At 38.8% G+C, this 18594-nt stretch overlaps 1 protein-coding gene across 1 annotated transcript in view; it reads left to right on the forward strand.

The window, feature by feature from the left end:
- The window catches only part of NPEPPS (aminopeptidase puromycin sensitive), a 103557-nt gene that overhangs the window by 64210 nt on the left and 20753 nt on the right, over positions 1–18594 (forward strand). The window contains exons 10-17 of the mRNA XM_060203620.1: positions 1573–1737; positions 2488–2592; positions 2973–3033; positions 5225–5334; positions 6316–6379; positions 10706–10845; positions 15728–15862; positions 18281–18500. Coding sequence (XP_060059603.1) covers positions 1573–1737; positions 2488–2592; positions 2973–3033; positions 5225–5334; positions 6316–6379; positions 10706–10845; positions 15728–15862; positions 18281–18500 — 1000 coding nt within the window. The remainder of the gene's footprint in view (positions 1–1572; positions 1738–2487; positions 2593–2972; positions 3034–5224; positions 5335–6315; positions 6380–10705; positions 10846–15727; positions 15863–18280; positions 18501–18594) is intronic.

Here is an 18594-nt window from a genome sequence, read left to right on the forward strand (position 1 = left end):
CAAAACAAACAAACAGAAAACAAACCAAAAAAAGAATACCTATTTATTTTTATTTTATTGAGAGAAAAATATACAGAAGAAAAGAAACCAGAGCACTATTTACTTAGGCTTATGATGGTGTAGGAGATTAAACCTGGGACCTCAAAACCTCAGACATGAAAGTCTTTATAACCATTATGCTGTCTCCTCAGCATAATGGTTATAAAGACTTTTTTAAATACCCTTTTGACCAAGCTGTAGCTCAGTGGTAGAGTGTATATATATATATGAAATGTTCTTCAGTATTATATAAGTCTTTTTAGCATCTATCTTGGATTTGTAGTTTTTCTCCTTCCTTCTTTTCCCTCCCTCCTTCCTTCCTTCCTTTTCTCTTTTTTCTTCTAGTAGAGGATGAGACAGATTGAGAAATAGAGTAACAGAGAAGGAAAGACACCTGCAGCACTGCTTCACCACTTGAAACTTTCTGACTTTTTAAAGAGAAATTAAAAAAAATAAAAATGTGAATGACTGTGTGTGTGTGTGTGTGTAAGAAAGAGAGAGAGAGAGAGCACCAGTGCATCAGTCCACGTATACAGTGCTAGGGATCAAACTCAGGATCTCACATATGCAGGTCCTGTGCTCTGACATTTAGTTTTTAAATTTTTTTTGATTATTTAATTTTTGATAAAGGAGAGAGAAATTGAGAAGGAAGGGGGAGATAGGGAGAGAGACACCTGCAGCGCTGCTTCAGCACTTGTGAGGCTTTCCCTCTGTGGTTGGGACTCAGGTTTGAAGCTTCATACTGTAACAGGTGTATTTTTTTTAATGGGAGAATTTAAAAATTTATCTTTATTTATTTATTGGATAGAGACAGCCAGAAATCAAGAGGGAAGATAGAGAGGGCAAGAGACACCTACAGCATGCTTTACCACTTGTGAAGCTTTCCCCCTGAATGTGGGGACTGGGGGCTGGAACCCAGATCCTTCTGCATTATGACATGTACATTCAACCAAGTGCATCACCACCCAGACCCTGTTTTAATTTTTTTTTGCTATTTATTTTATTTATTCCCTTTTGTTGCCCTTGTTGTCTTATTGTTGTAGTTATTATTGTTGTTGTCATTGTTGGATAGGACAGAGAGAGATGGAGAGAGGAGGGGAAGACAGAGAGGAAGAGAGAAAGACAGACACCTGCAGACCTGCTTCACCGCCTGTGAAGCGACTCCCCTGCAGGTGGGGAGCTGGGGTTCGAACCGGGATCCTTATGCCGGTCCTTGTGCTTTGCGCCACCTGCGCTTAACCCGCTGCGCTACAGCCCGAGTCCCTTATTTAATTTTTAATCCCCCTCTCCACTTACTACTAAGATAGAGGAGAAAGAGAACCAGAGTATCACCTTGGCACTTGCAATGGCAGGTATGGAACTCAAGACCTCATAATTGAGAGTACAATGCCTTGTCTACTCTGCTACCTCCTACAAATGTTTTTAATTGAATTTTGGTTAATTTAGAGTTCAGTGGAAGGGGATATGTTAGTTTTTCAAATTAGTGAAATGACAAGCGTTTTTCCTTTACATATTCCCTTATTTTATTTTTAGGAATGGTGGACTCATCTGTGGTTAAATGAAGGTTTTGCCTCATGGATTGAATATCTCTGTGTAGACCACTGCTTCCCAGAGTATGATATCTGGACTCAATTTGTTTCTGCTGATTACACTCGTGCGCAGGAGCTTGATGCCTTAGATAATAGCCATCCTATTGAAGTGAGCCTTTCATTCATTGGCCTTTGCTCTTGTTTGTAAAGAAATAAGCAATGTGGTATAGATAATCTTAGGACTCTAAATGGTGTGTGTGATTTTTTTCATCTTTATAACTTATGCTTCCAGTCTGGAAAATGTAGCAAGACTAAGTTCTTAATTATATCTCTTTTTACTATTTATTTATTTAGTCAGCTCCAGGGCTTCACCACTCTGGGCTGACTTTTTCAGATAGGCAGAGAGAAGGAAGGAAACATATTACTGAAGCTTCCTGTAATGCAGTAGGATTGGGCTTGAACATGGGTTGCCTAGCTTTATTTCAGCTAGTTTCTGTGTATAAGTTTTCCTTCAAAGAACTAGACTTAATAATCTTCTTTGACATAGTAAGCCATGGTGCTATTTAATTTTGAGCCACTACAATTAATACAAAAAAATATATATATATTTTTTTCTCTCTTTCCCACACCAGTCCTCCAACCCTACATCCTAATAGATGATGCATAATGACTTGCTTCCCAGCAAAACAGAACCAAGACTGTAACCCAGACCCTAAAGCTGATGGAAATAATGTTATATATTCCAGTTTTGTAGTGTTAGTTTGTACTTTTCTTTGAGGATCATCCTTACACATTATGAAGGAGTTAAAGGCAGAAAAGTATCATGAGTTAGATGAGTTTTCCTAGAAAGCTTTTTATGTAGTTCAGTATTACAGGCTGTCTGCTTCCTGTCATAACCCTGAATCCTACTGTCTGCCAGGTCAGTGTGGGCCATCCTTCTGAAGTTGATGAGATATTTGATGCTATTTCATATAGCAAAGGTGCCTCTGTCATCCGAATGCTACATGACTACATTGGGGATCAGGTAAACATGAATTTTTTAAAATCCACATTCTTTTATGGCATAACTTTAGAGCTTTATGTGGAAAAAAATATTTGATTTTACTTGAATAATTTTCTGGGATATAGAGGGATATTGTCCTGCTCTGGCTTAATCTTCATTTCTTTTTACACTGACACTTGTGTTCTGGGTGGGTGGGAAGTTGGTATAAAACCTAAAAGCAAAAAATAGATGACAAAGAGTATGTATTCTTACACTAAAATCAGTAGATATTGGAAGGATGTATATTTTTTAGTAAATCCTGACAAGATAATTTCTGTAAATTATTTTTTAATATATTATGCAAATAGACTACAAATTCTAAGATCTCACTCTCCTGGATTTTAAAAATTGTGTTTTTTCAGGACTTTAAGAAGGGAATGAATATGTATTTAACCAAGTACCAACAAAAGAATGCTGCCACAGGTAACCCTTAATAACTTGAGTTAGAAATGGAAAGTGTTAGTTTTTTTTTTTTCCCTCTTCTCCCCCTCCCTCCCCCCATTGCCTTAATACTTAACTTTCCATGTAAGGACTGGAAGTGTAGTTGATTTCTTTGAAGCCATGTATAAAGTCCAGCAATGTGTTTTCTGTATCTTAATATTTTGCCACTTTTAAATAATCTGAAGAGTCCTATCAATATTTATCTGACTTGATCTTTTTATGTTTTGGTGATTTGTTATTATTGTGGCCCTGACTTGATCATTAACCATTAAAATAGTTGAGAAATTAACTTTTTAAAAAACTAATTAAATTATGGAATTCCAGAGTTTCATGAAGGAAAATACTAAGATTTTTAGCATATGATAGTCTATAATTCACTGATGTCAGAGACATAAGAAAGGATTAGATTGTGAAAGTTGATTGAATGTGAAGAAGAGTCAGGGTCTTGGCTTCCTCAGTAAACAGAAATAATTAATATATATCTTTATGTACTATTGTTACAGAATCTAATAGCATAACAAAGTTCAAAGAACTCTGATCATAGGCTGTTCTTGAGGTTGATGATTTATGAATCAAAAATACAATATCTGCATCGCTGTTCAAGACATGCTGTCACCTTGATTTCCTTTCCCTTGCTTCTAAATTTCCATCTTGGTTTGTAAAATAAGACATTTTGGGAGCTAGAATGTGGTGCACCTGCTTAAGCATACACATTACGGGGCACAAGGATCTAGGTTCAAGCCTCTGGTTCCCACCTGCAGGGGGAGAAGCTCCGTAAGTGGTGAAGCATTACTGCAGGTGTCTCTCTCTCTCTTCCTCTCAATATTCTCCCTCTCTAAATTTGTCTCTGTGTAATAAATAAAATATTTAAAAATAAAATAAACATTTTGTTTGTTAAAACAGGGCTACAGGAAAACATACTATTCCAAATTTTGAAAATATTTTGCATTGATGTTTAATATACTATGTTTAATAACTACAATTTGTATTCTCCCATTCTCATCACCTTCCCCCATCCCCCACCCCACCCCAATGATTTACTTATTTTGTGAGAGAAGCCAGAACATCCCTTCACTCTGACACATGCAATAGGACAGAACCAGGGGCTTTGGAACCAGGCAGTGGCACAGCTGGTTCAAGGCAACTGGTCCCATCTCTTCTTTTTCTCCCCACCACCTAGCTCCTCATTTTTGATAAATTGAAATAATTAAAAACATCAATATGTTGGGAGTCGGGTGGTAGTGCAGCGGATTAAGCGAAGGTGCCACAAAGTGCAAGGATCCCGTGAGGATCCCGGTTAGAGCCCCTGGCACCCCACCTGTAGGGGAGTCCCTTCACAAGAGGTGAAGCAGGTCTGCAGGTGTCTTTCTCTCCCCCTCCCCGTCTGTCTTCCCCTCCTTTCTCCATTTCTCTCTGTCCTATCCAACAACAGTGACATCAATAACTACAACAACAATAAAAAACAAAAGGGAATAAATAAATAATTTTTTTAATTTTTTTTATATTTATTTTATTTATTCCCCTTTATTGCCCTTGTTATTTTATTGTTGTAGTTATTATTATTGTTGTTGTTGGATAGGACAGAGAGAAATGGAGAGAGGGAGGGGAAGACAGAGAGGAGGAGAGAAAGATAGACACCTGCAGACCTGCTTCACCACCTGTGAAGCGACTCCCCTGCAGGTGGGGAGCCGGGGTTCGAACCGGGATCCTTGTGCCGGTCCTTGTGCTTTGCGCCACCTGCGCTTAGCCCGCTGCACTACAGCCCGACTCCCTAAATAAATAATTTTTTTTAAAAAAAGAATATCAATATGTTTTATATAGAATTTTGTAGAACATAAAACAGTATAATAGAGTATACATTATGGAGAAGCAAGGGGGATATTAATTTGACACTGTTCCTAAAGTTAAAAGAAACAAAGCATTAAGAATTATACAAGAGGCTGGGTGGTGGAGCAACTGGTTGAGTGCACATTTTACAGTGTGCAAGACCTGAGTTCAAGTCCCTGTTCCCCACCTACAGGGGGAAAGCTTCACAAATGGTGAAGCAGTGCTGCAAGTGTCTGTCTCCCTATTTCCCCTCTTCTGAATTCTTTAAAGAAGAATCATATAAACTGGTTTATTTAGGAAAATGAAAGTGTAAACATTTTAAATTTTCATTTTGCTTAACTTCCAGAGGATCTCTGGGAAAGTTTAGAAAACGCTAGTGGTAAACCTATAGCAGCTGTGATGAATACTTGGACCAAACAAATGGGATTCCCCCTAATTTATGTGGAAGCAGAACAGGTAAATTCTTATAAAAATATCTTCAATTTGTCTACTGTGTTGAATGGAATTCAATACAGTGTTATCAGATTTACTTTTTCTATATATTAGCTGATATTTAATCCAGTGCCTATACTCTCTTCTGAATGGTTTGTTCATTTTTTTTTATCTCTCCTAAATGATTTAAAATCCCCCATTATTAAAGTTATATATGCTTATGGTAGAAAATAGTGCTCTTTCTATAAAGAATAAAATTAGGGGGGCCAGGCGGTAGCAAAGTGGGTTAAAGCACAAAATAAGGACCAGCGTAAGGATCCTGATTTGAGCCCCTTGCTGCCCACCTGTAGGGATCTTGCTTCACAAGCAGTAAAGCAGGTCTGCAGGTGTCTTTCTCTCCCCTTCTCTGTCTTCCCCTCCTCTCAGTTTCTTTCTGTCCTATCCAACAATAACAAGGGCAACAAAATTGAAGAAAGATGGCCTTTTGGGAGTGCAGTAGGTTTGTAGTACAAGCACTCAGCCTCAGTGATAACCTTGGAGGCAAAAAAAAAAAAGAATAAAATTAGTCGCTGTAACACTAAAGTATTACTATTTTGAGGACTAAATGAGATAGAAGTAACTTCTCTTGTGTCCTATAGTATTGTTTTCACCATAATTGTATTTATTATATTAATAAGACATTTGAGGGAGTCGAGCGGTAGCGCAGCAGGTTAAGTACACGTGGTAACAAAGCTCAAGGATCCCAATTTGAGCCCCCAGCTCCCCACCTTCAGGGGAGTCGCTTCACAAGCGGTGAAGCAGGTCTGCCGGTGTCTGTCTTTCTCTCCCCCCTCTGTCTTCCCCATCTCTCTCCATTTCTTTCTGTCCCATCCAACAACAACGACATCAATAATAATAACTACAACAATGTTAACCATCAAGGGCAACAAAAAAGGGGGAAATAAATATTTTTAAAAATTTTTTTTAAAAAGACATTTGACTATAACTTTTGTTTTGTTTCAATAGGTAGAAGATGATAGATTATTGAGGTTGTCCCAAAGGAAGTTTTGTGCCAGTGGACCATATGTTGGTAAGCAAATGGCTGTAAGTGGTAGATGATCAGTTAATTTACAAGGTTGTTCCGAGTAATAGAAATAATTACTTACTTCCTACTGTTATTTAATAGAATTAAATAAAAATTAGGAAATGATAATAGAAATGAAATACATTGGAATTGGCGTATTGCACCAAAGTAAAAGACTCTGGGGTGGGTGGGTGGAGAGAATACAGGTCCATGAAGGATGATAGATGACATAGTGGGGGTTGTATTGTTAAATGAGAAACTGGGGAATGTTATGCTTGTACAAACTATTGTATTTACTGTTGAATGTAAAACATTAATTCCCCAATAAAGAAATAAATTTAAAAAAAAAGAAATGAAATACAACAAATTAAAAAAGGAGATTCATGAAGTATTCATGGTATTATATCCTTAAATTTAAAATTTTGTGTCTGTATTATTAAGAGTTTTTTTTAAGATTTTATTTATTTATTAATGAGAAAGATAGGAGGAGAGAGAAAGAACCAGACATCACTCTGGCACATGTGCTACTAGGGATTGAACTCAGGACCTAATGCTTGAGAGTTCAAAGTCTTATCACTACGCCACCTCCTGGACCACTATTATTAAAAATTTTAACAAAGGATAAAATATCTTTTTGTGTCTCCCCACCACAACCACCAGAGCACTGCTCAGCTCTGGCTTATGCTGGGGGTTGAACCAGGAACTTCGGAGCCTCAGGCATACAATCTCTTTGCAATAACCATTATGCTATCTACCCCCTCTGAAGGATAAAATATCTAAGAAGTGATATCTTTAGTCTTAATCCTTAGATATGCTGGTATATATTGTATGGATAGCCACTTTGGTTTTGTTTTGCTTAATTCTTGAGCATAATAAGTAGGTAAATAGTAGCCAGGAAGTAGCCCAAGTAACAGAGACTCTCAGTTTGATTGATCCCTGGTCCCTAGTGATATATGTACCACTCACACACACAGTGTGTGTGTGTGTGTGTGTGTGTGTGTCTCTGACTGTCTGATATGAAAGTCTCTTAGAAGAAATAATGTAAGCCTTAAAAAAAACTTAAGTAGAACCAAGTAGATACAAAGCAGTCTGATACTTGACAAGCATGTCTAGAGGTCCTGAGCTACAAGGTTTAATTCCCAGCCTAGCCAAGCTGAGCAGTGTGGAAAGTGCAGAAAAACCATATATTTCAATTAATCCTTACTTTCCTGGACAAAAGACTGACATGCAGGAATATTTGAAAAAGCAGAGTTGAAAGGTAGTATTTTTCAAATATATTGCATGTCAGTTGTTTGCCCAAGAAATTAAGGATTAATTGAAATATATCGTGGTGTGTTTTTTTTTTTTCCTTTATTTGGGGAGTAACACTAGTTTGTACATGCATAACATTTCTCATATTTCCACACAACAATACAGCCCCCACTAGGTCCTCTGCCATCCTGTTCCAGAACCTGAACTCCCCCACACACACACATACACCCATCCATCCACACCAGTTAAAGTTCATTTTTTTTTTTAAATTAATTTCTTTATTGGGGGGGGGTTAATGTTTTACAGTCAACAGCAAATACAGTAGTTTGTACATGCGTAGCATTTCTCAGTTTTCCACATAACAATACAACCCCCACTAGGTCCTCTATCATCCTTTTCTAGGACCTGTACTCTCCCCACCACCTACCCCAGAATTTTTAACTTCGGTGCAGTACACCAACTCCAGTTCAGGTTCTGAGAACACTGCTCAGCTCTGGATTATGGTGATGCAGGAGATTCAGCCTGGAACTTTGGAGACCTAGGCACAAATGTCTTTCTGTATAATTTTTTTTTTTTTTGCCTCCAGGGTTATTGCTGGGGCTTGGTGCCTGCACTACAGATCCACTGCTCCTGGAGGCTATTTTTCCCTTTTTTGTTGTTGTTGTTGCCCTTGTTTGTTGTTGTGCTTGTTGTAGTTGTTATTGTTGTCATATATCTGTTGTTATTGGATAGAACAGAGAGAAATGGAGAGAGATGGGGAAGACAGATGAGGAGAGAAAGATAGACACCTGCAGACCTGCTTAACTGCTTGTGAAGTGACCTCCTGCAGGTGGGAACCGGGGGCTCGAACCGGGATCCCTAACGCTGGCCCTTGTGCTTTGCGCCATGTGCGCTTAACTCACTGCGCTACCGTCTGGCTCCCCTGTATAACTGTTATAGTATCTTTTTCTACCACCACCCCTCACCCCCTGTATTTAGAATTACTCTTTTTTTTTCCCCACCTGCCCCGCCCCGATGCACCCAGAATTACTCTTTTAATAAATATGTCTGAGTGGTCTGAGAGGTGGCACAGTGGATGGATAAAGCATTGGACTCTCAAGCATGAGGTCGTAAGTTCAGCCCCCAGCAGCACATGTAACAGAGTAATATCTGGTTCTTTCTCTCTCCTATCTTTCTCATGAATAAATAAATAAATAAGTTTGACAAGTCAGATGACAAGTCTATTATCCAAATCTTTTATTGTCAACGGTTGCCCTTTTTTTTTTGGCTCATATCTGTAATATGTGTTATACGATTGGCTGGTTTTACAGGTTTTTCTGATGACTAATATAGGCAGTGTTAAAATCCTTAAATACAGGGAGTCGGGCTGTAGCGCATCGGGTTAAGTGCAGGTGGCGCAAAGCACAAGGACCGGCATAAGGATCCCGGTTCGAAACCCGGCTCCCCACCTGCAGGGGAGTCGCTTCACAGGCGGTGAAGGAGGTCTGCAGGTGTCTATCTTTCTCTCCTCCTCTCTGTCTTCCCCTCCTCTCTCCATTTGTCTCTGTCCTATCCAACAACAATGACAACAACAATAATAACTACAACAATAAAACAACAAGGGCAACAAAAGGGAATAAATAAATTAAATAAATATAAAAAAATAACAAAAAAAATCCTTAAATACCACAATATTAGAAGGAAATTTTAATTTGTGGGGCTGGGTGGTGGTGCACCTGGTTGAACACACATATTACAAAGTGCTAGGGCCTGAGTTCAAGCCCCTGGTTTCCACCTGCAGGGGAAAGCTTTGCAAGTGGTAAAGCAGGGCTGCAGGTGCTTCTCTCTGTCTCTCTCTCTCCCTCTCTACCGCCCTTCCTCTCAGTTTCTTCCTGTCTCTAGCCAATAAATCAATAAAGATAATAAAAAAGAAACTAAAAAAATGTTAATTTGTCATTTAGTATAATACTAAACTATATGATTTATTAATTAGAGTAGGTTCATTAATGTGCAAGGCAGTAATTTTTTTAATTTTTTTTTTTTGGATAAGAACAGAGAAACTGAGAGGGGAGGAGTAAGAGATAGGGAGTGAGAGAGACATCTGTCCTGCAGCACTGCTTTAGCCCTCATGGAGTTTCTCCCTACAGGTGGGGACTGGAGACTTGAATCCATATCACTACACATTGTAACATTTGCAGTCTACCAAGTGCACCACCACTCAGCCCCATGTAACTGTTTTATTTGGCATCTTAATACACAGTCCATTTTTCTATCCAATACTTGGGAGAATGTTCATGTGCCTTGAAAAAACTTGGATTTTTGGATTTGACTAGTCAGTAATAGAACCAACGAGTCTTGCCTATCACAAAAATTATCCGCTCTTCACTATTTTGGTAGTGTACATATCTGTAAAAAATTATACTTTAGATTTTTTTTTTTTTTTGCCTCCGGGGTTATCACTGGAGCTCTGTCCTGCACTACCAGTAAACTGCCCTGGTGGTCATTTTTCCATTTTTGATAAGATACAGAGAGGAATAGAAAGGGCTGATAGAGAGGAAGAGAGAAAGAGCGACACCTACAGCACTCTTCACTTGTTAAGCTTCCCCTCTGCAAATGGGGTTAGGTAGAGATGGACTTGAACCTAGGTCCTTATGCATGATAATGTGTACGCTCTACTAAGTGTATCACTGCCCAGTTCAAATGTTGACATTCTTTTACTGTGATTTTTTTTTATTTGATTTATTTTCATTTCTCTCCCCCCCCCCCATTCTATTATGTTCTGCTGTGCTCTACTATGCTTTTTTTCCTCTTCCTTTTTTTTTTTTTTTTTTTTTAATGCTCTTCTGGTATATGGTGGTGCCAGAGACTGAGTCTAAGACTTCTGGGACTTCAAGCATGCAGGTCTGGTATACAGATACCTGACCCCACTATTTCATTAGTAAATTAACATGCTTTTTTGCATTATTATTCATGCTACCTATACAAGTTCCTATTCCATTAAAACTTAGCTATTGGGTTAACAGACTGAAACCAATGTATAAGATTACACTCTACAAAATGAGAAATTATTTTTCAGCTTTTCTGTTTGTTCTCTTTTTTAAGGGGAAGACTGTCCCCAGTGGATGGTTCCTATCACAATCTCTACAAGTGAAGATCCCAACCAGGCCAAACTGAAAATTCTAATGGATAAAACAGAGATGAGTGTAGTTTTGAAAAATGTCAAACCAGAACAGTGGGTGAAGGTAAGTCCAGAATTTTTATCAAAATTGATTTATTTCTTTCATTCCCTGTCCATTTTATGGCTAACTTTAGTTTCTACTTCAGTTTAAAACAGCTAGAAAAGGGAAAAATTCTAAATTTTCCTTTATTAAATTTAGGTCCAATTTTCAAATTGAATTGTCTAGATATTTTCCCTTGCCATAAGTAAAGAAGTAATAGGAGATAGAGAATAGAATTAAATAGAAGAAGAAGAAGAAGAAAAAAAAAGAAGAAGAAGAACAAAAACCTAGCAGGCTATTTGTAAAGTCCCGTTAACCAAACCATATAGTGTCTTGAATTTCAAGCTGATCTGTCATTGTAATAACATATACTACATTAATGATAGGTTATGATTGTTACGTCTACAACTATAATCAAGTGAGATCAGACATAAAATAACCAGTTTTGTGCCACTGAAATGTGTAATTAATTTAACTAGTGATTTTAAAGTCATTCCACAAAACTAATAGTTGTTAAATATTATTTTTCATTATTATTTATTTTGTAGCTATTACAGTACAAGTATTGACAAGTTTTTCTCCAATTATGGGTTCCTACTAGGATATGCTTGAATTGTACTCAGGCTTTTGTCCTTTGAAAAATCATTTCTTCCTAATGGACTGACTACTATGTTGCCATTTGAAATTACAGTCTGGAAGAGTATGTAGCAATATAAAAATTTTCTTGTAAATAAGAAAAAGTTATATGTCCGCTATGGTTTTACTAAAGTGAAAGATAGAAACTAAAAATAAAGTGATATTCAAATTGTGGAATGGTATAAAAATGTGTGTGAGTGTGTGTGTTATGTGAGGTTTGATTCATCTACTACTTTATTAGTAAAATATTTGGGGGCCAGGAGATAGCATACTAGTAGACGCAACACTATCTGTCCTAGTTCTTCCCTTCTGTGGGGAGGGGCAGTTCTCATTAGGAGTGGTGGAAGTATGCAGGCTCAAAGCCCCAGCAAAGCCCTGGGGGATGGATATATATAAAACATAAAATTTTTTAAAAGACCCAGGAAGTGGTGTAGCGGAGGAGCTTGGGACTTTTCAGGCATGAGGTCCCAAGTTCAGTCTCTGGAACTACATATTGCCAGAGAGTTGCTCTGGTCTCTCTTTCTCTACTGTGGCTATCTCATGAAATAAATAAAAGCATTTTAAAAGCATTTCTTTAAACCATTACATGTAGGGAGTCAGATGGTAGTGTAGCGGATTAAGTGCACATGGCACAAAATGGAAGGACCGGCTTAAGGATCCCAGTTTGAGCCCCCGGCTCCCCACCTGCAGGGGAGTCGCTTCATAGGCGGTGAAGCAGGTCTGCAGGTGTCTATCTTTCTCTCCCCTTTTCTGTCTTCCCCTCCTTTCTTGATTTCTCTCTGTCCTGTCCAACAACGACAACATCAATAACTACAACAATAAAACAACAAGGGCAACAAAAAGGGAATAAATAAATAAATATTTTTTTAAATGTTATATGTAAGTGCACTGTTATGCCATGTGTGTGACCCAGGTTTGAGCCTGGCCCTCATTGCATTGAAGGAAGCTTTAGTGCTGTGGTCTCTTTCACTCTCTGTGTTTTTGCCTTCTCTTTATATATAATGACTGGGGAGGTAGCACATTGGTTAGAGTGCTGAACTGAGTTTGATTCCCTAGACATGTGTCAGTGTCATGCTCTGGTTCTCACTCGCTATATATTTAACATTTACTTACTTAATTTGATAGGACAAAGAATAATTGAGAGGGTAGGGGACACAGAGAAAAAGAGAAGGTGCCAAGTGGTGGTGCATCCAGTTAAGCATACATAGTGCTAACCACAAGGCCCACCTCAATGATCTAGGTTCAAGCCCCCAGCCCTCCACCTGCATCGGGGGAACAACACACACACTTCACAAGCAATGAAACAAGGTCTGCAGGTGTCTTTTTTTCCCATTCCCTGCCAGTGGATTCTTAGTAAGCGCTTTGCACTGAGCCCTAGCAACAACTCTGGAGGCAGAGAGAGTCCTGTGGCACTATTCTTCTTCTTCCTCTTCTTCTCCTTCTTCTTCTTTTTTTTTTTTAGGACATAGACAAATTGAGGAGGGAGGGAGGAGAAAGATAGATTCACCACTCATTAAACTTCCTCACTTGCAGAAGTAAATCTTCACAAGTGGTGAAGCAGTCCTTGCTGTAGATCCCTCCCTTTCCCTATTTCCCAGTTCCCTCTCACTTTCTCTTTATGTCTATCTAATAAATACTAAAAAAAGAAAAAAATGTGGCCACTGGTAATGGACTGGTGATGGGACCAAACCACAAAGGTTCTCCAGTGGAAGAAATAATCTCTTTTTCCCCTACCCTCCCTCTCTCTGACTGTTGGTAAATAGCCTACAGATCTTCTAGGTCTCTAGCACCTTCTTATTCTGCTGAAACTCAGCAGATGTGTTTGTTTTAATTTTTTATTTTCATTTATTTATTTTTAATTAATTTTTAAATATTTTCATTTATTAGTGAGAAAGAAGGAGGGGGAAAGAACCAGACATCACTCTGGTACATGTGCTGCTGGGGATTGAACTCAGGACCTCATGCTTGAGAGTCCAATGCTTTATCCACTGTGTCACCTCCTAGACCACTATTTTTTTTTATTTATTTATTTTGCCTCCAGGGTTATCGCTGGGGCTCTGTGCGTGCACTGCGAATTCACTGCTCTGGAGGCCATTTTTCCCATTTTTGTTGTCCTTGTTGTTGCACTTGTAGTTATTGTTATTGTTGTCATAGCTGTCATTGTTGGATAGGACAGAGAGAAATGGAGAAAAGAGGGGAAGACAGAGGGGGAGATATAGACACTATGCAAACCTGCTTCACCTTTTGTGAGGTGACCCCTGTCGGGGGGACCCAGGGGCTCAAACCAGGATCCTTATGCTGGTGCTTGTGCTTTGCACCACCTGCGCTTAACCCAGTGCACTACCGCCAGGCTCGTTTTTTTTTTTTTTTTTTTTTTGAGAAAGAAGAGGTGAGAGGACCAGAGCACAACTCAGTTCTGGAATAAGGTGGTGCTGGAAGCAGAACTTACAGCATCTGGGGCCTCAAGCATACAAGTTGGTGTTCTAATTGGCTGAGCTATCTCCCCAACCTATTAGTAAAATTTTAAGCCTTCATCAGAGATTCCATTCTCCAAGTCACTAAGATTAGAAATACAAATTTATATCTGGGTTCGAGTCCCCAGTCCTCGCCTACAAGAGGAAAGCTTTGCAAGTGGTGAAGTGCTGCAGGCGTCTCTCTTGTACCTCTCCCTCTCTGTCTCCCCCTTCCTCTCTCCTTCTGGCTGTCTCTGTCCAATAAATAAAGAAAATTTAAAAAAATTATTAAAAAAGAAATACAAATTTATTCATATTCTTACCTCCTTCCCAAATTTTGTATTTTATTTGATATATTTTATATTAATGAGGGAGGGAGAGAGAGAGATACAAAGAGACCAAAGCATTGCTCAGCTTTGGTTAATGGTGATGCTAGGGACTGAGCACAGGACCTCAGAGAAGCCTTGGGTATGAGAATCTTTTGCATAACTATTAAACTATCTCCCCAGCCCTAAATTATTCCTGTCTTGTTTTGTTTCATTTTATTCTGTTAGGTTAGCCTATGTGCTCTTCATGGTTTTTCATGCACTTGCACTAGAACTAGAAATAGAACTCTTCATACCTAATAAAAGATTGATTTTTAAAAATATGGAGCTGGGGAGACAGCATAATGGTTATGCAAAAGACGCATGCCTGAGACTCCTGTCCCATGTTCAGTCTTCCTTACCACCATAAGCCAGAGTTGAGTAGTGCGCTGGTCATCACCTGTGTTTCTTTAAGAAGATGTGACTATTGCCATTAGTTTTTAAAAATAAATATGTAAAATCAATATTAAATCACTAATAAAATTTTAAAAATAAAATTAATGAACCTAGGGGGCAGTAGACAGTTACCCAGTTGAGCATATGTCTTTTTTGTGTGGAACACTGAATTCAAACACCAGCATCACATGGAAGCACCACAGATGGACTCCATGGATGGCAGAGCTGTGTTGTGGTATCTCTGCTCTCTGTTTCTCCCTCTCTACTCTTCACACACATATGTACCTTAGAAAATAAAGGAAAAGGGGGCCAGGCGGTGGCTCACCAGCATTCACGTTACAGTACTCAAGGATTCAAGTTCAAACCCTTGGGCCCCACCTGCCAGGGGGAAGATTCACGAGTGGTGAAGTAGAGCTGTAAGTGTATCTCTATCTCTCTCCCTCCTTATCTACCCCTACCATCTCAATTTCTTCTCTATTTAATAACAAATAAATTAGTTTTAAAAAGAGATGAGAAGGGGAGTCGGGCTGTAGCGCAGCGGGTTAAGCGCACGTGGCGCAAAGCACAAGGACCGGCATAAGGATCCCGGTTCGAACCCCGGCTCCCCACCTGCAGGGGAGTCGCTTCACAGGCAGTGAAGCAGGTCTGCAGGTGTCTATCTTTCTCTCCCCCTCTCTGTCTTCCCCTCCTCTCTCCGTTTCTCTCTGTCCTATCCAACAACGACGACAATAACAATAATAACTACAACAATAAAACAACAAGGGCAACAAAAGGGAATAAATAAATAAAATAAAATATTTAAGAAAAAAAGAGATGAGAAATTGTACCCCTGTGGCAGTAACTGTACTGTAAACCATTAATCCCAAATAAAATGATTAAAAAAAAAAAAACGAAAGAAAGGAAGAGAAAAAAAAATCAAGTGAAACAAAAAAACAGGGTCAGAGAGGCTGGTCAGCAGTGTTGCTCACGGGCAAGACAGTAGGTTCATTCCATTGTGCCAGATAACAAAAACAGTAATTAAATAAATTATTTAATATGCATTGGATATCTTTTCAGTTAAACCTGGGAACAGTTGGATTTTATAGAACCCAATACAGTTCAGCTATGCTGGAAAGCTTATTGCCAGGCATTCGTGACCTTTCTCTGCCCCCTGTGGATCGACTTGGATTACAAAATGACCTCTTCTCCTTGGTGAGTAACTCCCAAGTAATATAATGGATTTTGTTGATTAAAGGATTTTGGGATGTGTGTGTGTGTGTGTGTGTGTTGTTTGTTTGTTTTTGGTTGGTTTTTTTTGGAGTGTCTGAAGCATAATTAGAAGAACATAGTTCTTCCTGTAAGCGAGATGCGTTTGGGACTAAAACAAATGACTATTAATTAACATGCCAAAATTAACCTATAAAATTTACAAAACAAATCCCTTTTGACTAATCCTAAACCAACTTTTTTCAACTAGAGCTATCATTTATAAGGCAAAAACTCTTTTCATTAGGAAAAGGGCCTGGGAGACAAAATAATGGTTATGTAAAGACTTTCATGCCTGAGGATTGAGATTAGATTCAGTCTCTGTCAACATCATAAGCCAGAGCTGAGCATTACTCTGGTTTAAAGAAGGAGAAATGAGCTTTAAAGAAATTTCTATACTAGGATGCCTTTTCCATAATTTGAGATAATTGTGTTTGTTTGTTTGGAAGATAGGAGGAGAGAGAAAGAACCAGACAGCACTCTGGTACATGTGCTGCTAGGGATTGAACTCAGGACCTCACACTTGAGAGTCAGTGCTTTATCCACTGCACCACCTCCTAGACCACAATTATGTTTTTTTAAATAGTAGTTCAAAGTGTGGGAAGTCTAGCTGATTTTTTTTTTCTTTTGACCAAAGCACTGCTCAACTCTGGTTTATGGTGGTGTGGGGGAGTGAACCTGGGACTTTGGAGCCTGACATGAGAGTCTCTTTGTATAATCATTATGTTATCTATCCCCACTGAGTCTAGATTTTTATTTATTCATTTATTTATTTTTTGCCTCCATGGTTATTGCTGAGGCTTGGTGCCAGCGCTACGAATCTACAGCTTCTGGAGGCCATTTTTTCCTTTTGTTGCCCTTGTTGTTTTATTGTTGTTGTTATTATTGTTGCCACTGCTGTCCTTGTTGTTGGATAGGACAGAGAGAAATCGAGAGAGGAGGGGGAAGACAGAGAGAGAAAGATAGACACCTGCAGACCTACTTCACTTGTGAAGTGACCCCCATGTAGGGGGGGAGCCAGAGCCTTGAACCGGGACCCCTATGCCTTATGCCATGTGCACTTAACCAACTGCACTACCACCCAGCCCCCTGAGTCTAGATTTTTTTTTTAATGTTTATTTATTCCCTTTTGTTGCCCTTGTTTTTTTTTATTGTTGTAGTTATTATTGTTGCTGTTACTGATGTCATTGTTGTTGGATAGGACAGAGAAAAATAGAGAGAGGAGGGGGAAACACAGAGTGGGAGAGAAAGATATGCACCTGCAGACCTGCTTCAGTGCCTGTGAAGCAACTCCCCTGCAGGTGGGGAGCCAGGGGCTCGAACTGGGATCCTTATGGATCCTTGCACTTTGTGCCACCCGACTCCCGAGTCAAGATTTTTTAAAGACTTATTTATTATAACTGAGAGAGAGAACTTTACATGAGAAAGAGAAACCAAAACATGGTACCAGGGATTGAACAGGAATCTCAGACATACAGGTCTGACATTTTACCAGTAGTCATCTCCCAAAGTGCAAGTCTAGTTGACATTCCATTACTGCTCAGATTTTAATAGCTCACTAACTTTTGAATTAATTTCTATTTGACTTTATTCCAAAAAGAAGTTAAGGCAACGATTGACAGTATTATTTTTGTGACTCCAACATAAGCTAATTGATAAATCTCTTTTACTATGATAACGCTGTCAGATGCTCCTAATGTTCCTTTAAATTGGACTTGAAATTTTCCTTTCTTTCTGCAGTATCTAGTTGTGGATTCCTCCTTTATAGAACACAGATTAGCATTGATGCACAAAACCTTACATCTGCTGATCTCATTGCTGAGAGAGAGACCTGTCCCAGGAGAGTCATGTGTTTGTGCAGTTGGCTGCTATAATAGAAGTTCTCTTTTCTAGCTCTGTTAGTTAATTCTGAAAGGCCTCTGAATTTGTAGTGCCTACCAGTTTGCATTCCTTTAGAAAAGAGTAAAAGGCTGAAGTTGACACAGTTTGCAAGTCTAGTTTTGAAAGAGCCTCTGTCAAAAACTAAAGCTCCAAATATTTTTATAACTTTTCTGAAACTGTGAAGATTTTTAGCCAAAAACAAAACACTGCCAAGGCTCCAGAAACCAAATAGAAATAAAAGATTTTTTTTTTCTTTCCAGATGGGTGTAATTTTAGCATATCTTTCTTTTTTAAGTATTTCTTTTATAAACAGCAGAAAAATTAATTAGGGATGTTGTAACAGTACTAAGTTCATATAATCTCATATTCTTTAAGCCAGAGAGGTGACTAAATAGTAGTAAATAATTCTGAAAGTGTGTGCTTGTATTTCGTATTTTGTGCTTGTTTGAAGACTAGATTAATTAATGTTTTTTCTCATCCCAGGCTCGAGCTGGAATCATTAGCACTGTAGAGGTTCTAAAAGTCATGGAGGCTTTTGTGAATGAGCCCAATTATACTGTATGGAGCGACCTGAGCTGTAACCTGGGGATTCTCTCAACTCTCTTGTCCCACACAGACTTCTATGAGGAAATCCAGGAGTTTGTGAAAGATGTCTTTTCACCTATAGGGGAGAGACTAGGCTGGGATCCCAAACCTGGAGAAGGTAATGAATGTGCTGAATGGGGAATGAATGGATCAGAAATTGGTTCTTGGGAGTCGGTTGGTAGCACAGTGGGTTAAACGCACATGGCTCAAAG

Source organism: Erinaceus europaeus, chromosome 12 (genome assembly GCF_950295315.1).
Source record: "Erinaceus europaeus chromosome 12, mEriEur2.1, whole genome shotgun sequence".
In the NCBI taxonomy this organism is placed as follows: domain Eukaryota; kingdom Metazoa; phylum Chordata; class Mammalia; order Eulipotyphla; family Erinaceidae; genus Erinaceus; species Erinaceus europaeus.